General features: G+C 35.1%; 1 protein-coding gene across 1 annotated transcript; it reads left to right on the forward strand.

The window, feature by feature from the left end:
- Positions 1–3,151: 3,151 nt before the first annotated feature.
- Positions 3,152–4,666, forward strand: LOC124886426 (cysteine synthase-like). Its single transcript, XM_047394602.1, has 3 exons — positions 3,152–3,543; positions 3,652–3,732; positions 4,440–4,666. The coding sequence occupies exons 1-3, from the start codon at positions 3,451–3,453 to the stop codon at positions 4,527–4,529; spliced, it is 264 nt and encodes an 87-aa protein (XP_047250558.1). The 5' UTR covers positions 3,152–3,450; the 3' UTR covers positions 4,530–4,666.
- The last annotated feature ends 4,485 nt before the right edge of the window (positions 4,667–9,151 follow it).

Raw genomic sequence — 9,151 nt, forward strand, 5'->3', positions numbered from 1 at the left:
TCTTGAGGATGATTTACAATGAAGGAAGCCGGAATTTGCTTCTAATTTTACATTAAAAGACAAATACATCAAATCCTGATAGATAACAACTAGATCTTATTAGATCTTGATAGACAGTCAATATAATATAAATCTATTTATAACACTAACTTCTTATTCTAAAAGTTCTCACTCCTTTGTCAACTCAATATTTTAGAATGCTCCACATAATTAGATACTACAAGTAATGTCTAGTATGGACAGCACGCAAATCATATAATACGTAGTTACGTTGCGTGCGTGTTATAGATATTGTTAATTTATTAGTTACGTTTTCTTCCTTTCCATGTAAGTTAGCTAGCAAACATCAAAACATCGACAAGGTACATATTTATTTTCTCTCCTCAGTCCTCATAACCACAAAGAACCAAATTATGTTTTTGAATTACTTCTTAATTTATGATTGAGTTGTATGCTTTAAGGCTCTGTTTGATTGTTTTTTATAAGTAGGTATCTGAAAATTCAGTTCCTTTCCAATTTAAATAGAAACAATTAGTCTAGTACATGTCTGTTTATTCAATGCTCTCATATGGAAGATTCTGTAAGTCAATTAGCAAACAATGTGCTTAACAAATTTGCTCTTTTCCTCATCTAAAATCCCTCTGGAATTTTTCATTTTGTGTCAGTTTATCAGCTCCTAGTGCAATTTATCTTTATTCTAAGCTGATTGTTGTGGAAATTATCTGCTAGCCCAGTTGCATTGCATGTTAATTTTATGTTAGTTTCCTTGCGTTATTACCAGTTTTGACAAGTTCATGGCTCTCATTTCAATGAAACAGAACAAACTATTTCGTTTAATTTAATTTGTTGTAGTTGGTTGTACTATAAATGAAAGTTAATTTATTGGGTTTGGCAGGGGATTTAAAAAATAAAAAAGTATACTTTCAAAGATTTCATTGGGATACAACTTCTACTATATATACATAAAAGATAACTTTGACCTTATATATACAGTGTAATTTTCCAACGATGAATCCGTCGAGACACCCTAACTCTGACAATGGCGTTTGGTTTTGGGTAAATATTTGCGCTTCCTTGTATATTTTCCAAGTTACGCAGCATCTGTGTCTACTTTAGTATAACTTGTAAAGTTGATGATTTTGTCGTGGTTTCACTTCCATGAGAATGTTCGAAGATCAAGCAAGTTTTTTCTTGCATGGTTGCCACACATAATGCATTCCTTGCCTAGCTCATCATACACTGTGGTTTCACTCCATGAGAGTGTAATAGGTTACATAGGTTATCTTCTTCATATTATTTACTAAGTGTAGCTCGTTCCTTAGCTAGCTAACTCTTGTTTCTTGTTGCAGTAAGTCAGCAGGTCAATATGGAAGAGAAAAGTGAGATCGCGAAAGATGTCACGGAAGTAGTTTCCTTTCTGAGGTCTTTCTTGGTACTCTTTATATCTTCCTTTTTCAGCATGAAATCATCTCATTTTGTTTTCAAAATGTAGCTTATTGGAAACACCCCTATGGTATATCTCAACAAAATCGCCGAAGGTTGTGCTGCCCAAATTGCAGCCAAATTGGAGATAATGAAACCGTGCTCAATTATCAAAGATAGGTGTTTATGTTGGTGAAGTTCCTGTGGTCTGTGATCATTTATCTGAAGGGCTGACTGAAATTATTTTCTTGATTTTCAAATGCTTAAATAATGATGGCTGAAGACAGTCCTCATGGAGGTATCCAGTGGAAACATTTATTGCAGCAGCTCGTGGCTACAAGCTTGTGATAGTGATGCCAGCATCATCTAGTCTTGAGAGAAGGACTGTTCTTAAAGCTTTGGGGACTGAGTTATACATTACAGATCCTGCCAAAGGTTTGGATGGCTTGATTCAGAAGGCCAAGAGATAACAGATAGGACACCAAGCTGTCATTTTCTTCATCAGGATGCGAACCTGCCAATCCAAAAGTGTCTTTACAAATAACTTGTTCATTTGTTATAAAAACATCACACTTATCAAGTATCCATGTGTAGTTAGATCCATTATGAAGCAACTGGACCTGAAATATGGAATTGTACCGGAGGAAAAGTTGATATTTTTATCGCTGGGATTGGGACTGGAGGCACGGTGACAGGAATTGGACGGTTTCTCAAGGAGAAGAATCCAGAAATAAAGGTTAGGTTATTTGTGAATGGCAAAGTGGAAAAAGAAGTGGTATTGTTCTTCTTTCTTTTTGTCTTGATCACTTACTAATTTGTCTTGTGGGCACATCAGGTATATGGTATAGAACCAGCCGAAAATGCATTTCTAAATGGAGGACAACTAGGTCAGCCAAGTTTTTTTCCCCATTTGAGCTGTTTCATCAAATAGATTGGAGCTGTGCTATTATTTTCGTTAGAGAAACTAAGAATACACTCTGTTGGTTCTTTCTTAAAGATGCATCTTTTCGCGAACACGTTCTTACTTAAAGATGCATCTAATTGTTAACACAAAGCACTAGCACATCTCACTATCTCATGATAAAGCAGCACCTTCAATCATATTTATATTGTTTTGCTAGGGTAGCATTTTCAAACACAAATACTACCTCATTTGAGTTATTTGAATGTTAGCACTGGTTGCACTACCATACTATGTTCGGGTATCCAGGTATCTCCGTGAAGCATCGTGCTTAATAAAGTTATTTTGCTAAAGACGAAGCACTCATTCCTTTTGCAGAGAAAAATGCTTTTCATTCTAACTTTTCTGCTGCAAAGTGTTTTCATCTTTCAGTGTCTTCTCCGAATATACAAACTAATTTGTTATTGCATTAGTTCTATATAAAGAGTTTTTCCAGCTCATCTCTCACACTGTGTTTTCATCACTACTTTTTGTGAATTAGTTGTTATCATAGACTGATATATATATAATTAAATGTTACTGTTTTTTTTTTTTTTTTGTTAAAGATGGGGCAGCGAAAAAGGGGTTAAAATGGGTCTCAATGGATTGAAATCTTTCTATAAGCTTTCAACAACTTTCAATAAGTTTATTGAGCATTGAGGGGCTTTAAATAGCCAACATAAAACAAAAAAATCAGCATAATTTGAATTTTAAAATAATCTAAAATTTCTCAACAACTAAAACTAACTAATCTAAAATTTAAAATTTAAATTCATTATAACTAAACAATTTGTTAAACTAAAATTACTGCAGTAACGAAATGCAAAACTCAACAGTTACTGTTGAAGGGCCGCATAAAATCCAAGGAATTGGTCCTGGTTTTATCCCACCTGTTCTCGATCTTAGCATCCTGGATGAAGTTCTAGAAGTAAGGATGTATACCATATAAATAGCTTAATCTTTGTAACATGTCCATCTGAATTAGTTCATTAACAGATCAAAGTATATTCATTGTTGTGTCCTCCCTTACGTTTCTAGTGTTGTTGATTTTTTTGTTTCCACTGGGCTTACTTGATATATTTCCTGGTATGATGTCAGCTTCTGATTTTATTTATGTGCAGGTATCTAGTGATGAAGCTATTGAAATGACAAAGCTTCTTGCATTGAAAGGCGGCCTGCTGGTAAGCTCACCAGTCTATAAAGATCACTTCTGAATCCACAGATTGCCTGTGTCCGCCACTTCATTTGTGATGTGCATTCTGATATCATTTCTATTCGAATATTTTCAGGTAGGAATATCATCAGGGGCTGCAGCTTCTGCTGCATTAAAAGTAGCAAAAAAGCCAGAAAATGCTCGGAAGCTTAGTGTGGTAAGTTCGATCTATTCAGTAAGATGATAACACTATTTCTGTGTCTCCTTAAAAACTTTTGGGGTGCATGTGTAGTACTTTTCTCTGTCTTCTCTCCCTTTTTCCTATAGCGTCAACTCATTCTTAAATTGTTATATTCTAAGCAAGAGTATTGCTCTGATATTCACTTAAGGAACTTGCTTGGTATTCCACCAGTCATTACCATGAGTTGCACACACTTGACTGATGAGAAACTTTGTCACCGTAATATGAATGATCGCTGTATCTTTTTAATGTTGCTATGTTAATATTTCAATCTTTCCCTATCTGATTTTTGTAGTAGAAGCTCAGGTACAGACAATATCAGCTTTACACTTTGTTTTCATGCCCATATTTTTATCTCTTTATCCATTAATTTCAGGATCTTTGATGATAAACTAGAATTTCAAATTTTGTTGAAATACTACTTCATTTCCTCACTTTTCACATGCAAATGGTATCAGCTTTACGGTTGAAAACTATCTTGTATGATCTAGACATTTCTGTAACTACTCTGCAGAATCATGAGCTGATAGTTGCTATTTGCAGCTACCATTGGCTCGTTAAATACTACTCTTAGGATCAAGCCAAAAGCCATACCAGCATTTGGATAGCTAGCTCTGTGGTTGAAGCAACTGATGAACAGGTGAATACCGGCCTAAAATTCTCCGTTTTAATTCTCTATGCAGGTAATCTTTGCTAGTCTTGGGGAGCGTTATCTTTCCACCGCGCTGTTTGATTCCATTCGAGAAGAGGTGGCAAATATGACAATTGAGTAACTTTATTCTTGTTTGACGGAAAGATAGTGTATTCAAGGAACTTATATGCCGTAGTAAAAACAACTGAAGTATAACCTCCTAAACTGGTGAACTGTTTGTTGTTCACGGATACAATTGTTCTTGCCATTTGATAATATAAAGGAAAACTATTTGTTCAAGTGATCTGTTTTGCTTGTCTCCCTTGTAATTTACGTGAGAATTACCTTTTAACTTAAACTTACAAATTCTCCTATTTTCCTATGGCATACTTTACGGAGAGCGACATCCATGAGCATGCATACAGGTATTTACTTTTCCGATACCTTCACGTCATGTTGTCAAGCCAGCTACTATTCGTATTATTCTTTCTCTCGCTTGCACATATAATTGGGCTCTTAAAGTAACTAGAGGTCGGTAATTGGATGAAGGCAAGGATAGAAAAACAGAATGAAAGTAGCGGCAATAGAATTAATTGGGGGCTGGGTGGGGGTAGAGGTGGGTTTTTTTTTACAAAAAAATAATAATTAATTGAGAGTAGTATGAACATTGTCACTTGTTTTTTTTTTTTATTTTCGTTAAGAAAATTATTTTTATTATTTTCAAGAAAAAAAGTATTTTCCGAACTTTTTAATCAAAAGAAGATAGGAGAACATTTTCTGGATTAGCGTTAGGAGGCCATGTTAATTTTTTTCCTAACCTTTTATTCTAAAATAAATGTCACTCCTTTTGTCAATTCGACTATTGCCTAACCCTATATTTTAGTATGCTCCATATAAATACTACAATGTCTACGTATTTATAGTATTTGGTCTAGCTAAGAAATTAATTGACTTTTAAAACTAAAGATCAAATAGTATTTTGTTTTATAAGAAAGTCTAGCTTTAAAATTGAAAAATTTAGTTGATACTATTAGAAAGACTAAAATTATTTCATTATTTTATGAAATAATAAAATTAGGGAAATTCCTCTTTTTTAGGTGGTTGATATTATAAAAATGAATTAAAAATTTGATATTGTGTAATTTATTTGATGCACATAATATTTTCTTCCTTTATTTTTACTTATCAATTTTTGCTTCGCGAATGTCAATTTGACTGAATATCAAAGCTAACTAAAGTAAATTAATTTAATATTTTAATTTGACCTTTTTTTTCCATCCTCAAAAGAATAAGGGAGACGAGTGAAATTATATTGTATGAACCAAGTAGTGACTGTTCCCAGCATTTTCTATTCACAGACTATTTCTTCTTGTTCAATTATTGATTTGGAAACTCCAAAAAATAAGCTGTTCTTTACTTGGGGGTTTGGGCCACAGGTGACAAAAGAGTTTTAAAATGAGGTGTAAGTGACACAAGTCTTAATTATTAGGTGGAGGTGACAATTACTTTATTATGAATTAAGAAAGTTGGGGAAGTTTGAAAATAATCCACAAGTTTTTAAATTTACATTTTGATCCAAGTGTTAGCCTATATAACGAAAAACGAAGGAAAAAAAGGTGTCTTCTCTCTCTTCTCACCCATTGTTATTTTCTCTCTCTTAGGCGATTTTTGTTGTTCATTGTTGCTGCTGCTTCATTCATCATCTTCTGCTTTATTATCATCATCTTCTACTTCATTATCATCTTCATCTTGTTCTTGTTGACCATTTGTTGTTGTTGTTGTTGTTGTTACCGCTACTCTTGCTATTTGACCAATTTCTTAGGTCAAATTTTGTTTCTAACATCACTTTCCACTTTGCATTACTTCATAGGAGACGTTGGTAAGTCAAATTATGATTTTTAGTTGAATTTGTCATCTGGGTAACTGCTATTGTGTTGTTGTTTTCCAACAATGGATAGAACCCAATCATGAATCCAACATAAAATCCATCAGTTTAAACAGACAAATCATCTGTTGCGACAAATGAGACATCTATTTTAAAGGAAGACTGATATGTTGGATTCATGTTTAAACAGATGGGTTATCTGTTGCAACATTTGACATATATGTTGCAGCAAATTAGTTAGCTGTTGCAACAGAACTTGAATAGGATTCCAACATAGGTTACAACAGATTAATAACCTGTGGCAACAGGTAAGTCATCTGTCGCAACAGGTTAATTATCTGTTGCAACTGTCACTCATCTGTTGAAATCAGCTTCAAAGGTGATTTAGTTATAACATCAATTTCAACAGGCGATTCATCTGTTGCAATAGATATTCAAACCCGTAACATGAATCCCAACAGGTAAGAATCTGTTGCGACTCATCACTTACCTATTACAACAGATAACACATCTGTTGGGATTCATTCACGACACTATGAAATCACTATCAACTTTTTTTAACAAATGACTTTATTTAGGTACCACTAATGGAGGGATTAATAACAATAGGGGTGGATTGTCATGGTCAATGAGTCAAGAAGAGCAATCGATATGTATGGCGTTGGAAGGAGGGTGAAATGCTAGAGACGATAGCTATGGCAGTCCAAAGTGATATTTTGTATGATGATTTTGTGAACTTAATCATCAGTTTTTATGGACTGAATTGTCAACCGAAAGAATTCGCCATCAGCTACATGCACAGCTTCTTTGAAAATCAGAGGGTACTTCCTTTCAAGATAATCGATCAGGTTCGGTTACGTTCTTATCTAAATGATTCAACCAGGCCGGTGTTAAAGGTGTTTATTTCTTGCGTGAAAAAAGATTTCAGAATAAAGAAGGTGATTAATTCGAGCAGTGTCTTTTGCTTCAAATATGTTAATTCGAACTGTAAGTGGTGGTTGAGAGCGGTGAAGTACGCAAGTTCTGACAGATTCATCATTCATACACATGAAAAGCATCACACATGTGGTTCAGAGCATATCTCGAGCCAAAATCCTCACGCCACGGCAAAGGTCCTCGGTTCAGGAGTAGTTTCCCCGATGGTAAAGGCCCTTCAATAAAGCTTATGGCCAATCAACTCCTTACGAATTTGGGTGTCCTGTTCAGCTATTGGAAGGTATATACGGCCATGGGGATTGCCAAGAACCTGGTTCAGGGGACACTCGAGCATGGGTATGAAGTCTTCGATGCTTATCGTTACATGATTGAGTCCACAAATCCTGAAAGTAAGATGACATTGCATCTGGATGAAAGTGAAAGGTTCAAGTACTTTTTTGTATCCTATGGTGCTTGGATTCAAGGTTTTCGACATTTGAGAAAAGGCACAGCCTTCGACGGTACCTTCTTGAGGAGCAGTTATAATGAAGTTCTGCTAGCGGCAGTGGCGCAGGATGCGGAGAATCACATCTTTCCTGTCGCTTTTTGTGTAGCGGACAAGGAATGTGATGCCTTTTATGGATTTTTTTTGAACAACTGCGAAGCTGCGTTGAAGATACCAAAGAGTTATGTTTTGTATTGGATAGGCATCCAAGTATTCCAAAGATGGGTTCACTTTTCTTCACTTCAGCTTACTTTGGTTGTTGCATCAGGCATCTTGAAGAGAACATTTGAAACAACTACCACAACGAAAGGGTCGTCACCCTTTTTTATAAAGCAGCTAAAGCATATAGTAGAGAGGAGTTTTTAGACCATTTCAATCAAATAGCGTATGTGAATCTCAAGGTAGCAGAATTTCTCGCATGTGTCAGTTTCGAGAGATGGAGCCGGGCATTCTGTCCAGCAAATAGGTACATTCTTATGAATTTAATGTCTTGTTTGATTTACAAGTTTAGTTTGATGTCGTACTAAGTGATTCTTTTCTATAGGTACAATATTATGACATCAAACATAGCTGAATCGGTGAATTCATTGTTTGGCGGTGAAAGAGAATTTCCTATCAAGGCTATGTTTGAAAAAATAAGCGAGAAATATAGTGATTTTTTTAACGAAAGGCGTGTGCAGGTCATGTGCCCAGAAAAAAAACCCGATTTGTTCTCGAAATCGAAAAGAAAATATCAACGAACATCAGTTTGGGGAATAGATTATTCTCTCATAAAATAGCAGATTACAAATTCCATATCACCAGTCATGGTGATGCTGCCACAGTCGATCTTCAAACAAGATCTTGTACGTGTAGAGTTTTTGACTTGGACAAAATACCTTGTCCACATGCTATGGCAGCCCTTCGAGCTCAATACGGACATAAATATGGACCTGGAGTTTACGAGCACTCCTCTCAAGAATCTTGGATTGTTCCAGTAGAGCTTATGGGGAGATTAATACCTCCTCCATATATTGACCCGATCACTATCAAACCGGGAAGAAAGCCATATAAAAGGAGGTGTGGAGTTGGAGAATCATTTTCATCAAGAAGAAACACGTGCTTCATATGTAAGTGCGCTGGCCACAAAAGAACTACATGCCTGAATCATAATCCACCATGATCGTTGTAATTGCAGAAACTTGTGTTATTGTTTGTTTGTTTGTTGTGGACTTTTATATATTTAACTCATTGTTGTGAACCTAATTTTATCATTTATTATATATAAAATGTTTTTTTTTAAATAACTTGTGCATCAATAAAATGAGGCAAAACATGAACTAAATAATACAGCAAACCACAATTATTCTCAATAGTTGCATAAACAACTGGAATGCTTTTCTCCAACAATGAAAATCTATCGAAACAGATGGATAATCTATTGAAACCCAGCAGATGACCAATTGGTTCCAACACATGG

The sequence above is a fragment of the Capsicum annuum genome, chromosome 8, assembly GCF_002878395.1.
Source record: "Capsicum annuum cultivar UCD-10X-F1 chromosome 8, UCD10Xv1.1, whole genome shotgun sequence".
NCBI lineage: Eukaryota > Viridiplantae > Streptophyta > Magnoliopsida > Solanales > Solanaceae > Capsicum > Capsicum annuum.

Excerpts from the sequence above, each read along its gene's own strand:
- LOC124886426 (XM_047394602.1), top strand. The coding sequence starts at position 3,451 with ATGATGTCAGCTTCTGATTTTATTTATGTGCAGGTATCTAGTGATGAA. Across the intron at positions 3,544-3,651 it reads CATTGAAAGGCGGCCTGCTG|GTAGGAATATCATCAGGGGC; the intron begins GTAAGCTCACCA and ends GAATATTTTCAG. Across the intron at positions 3,733-4,439 it reads ATGCTCGGAAGCTTAGTGTG|GTAATCTTTGCTAGTCTTGG; the intron begins GTAAGTTCGATC and ends TTCTCTATGCAG.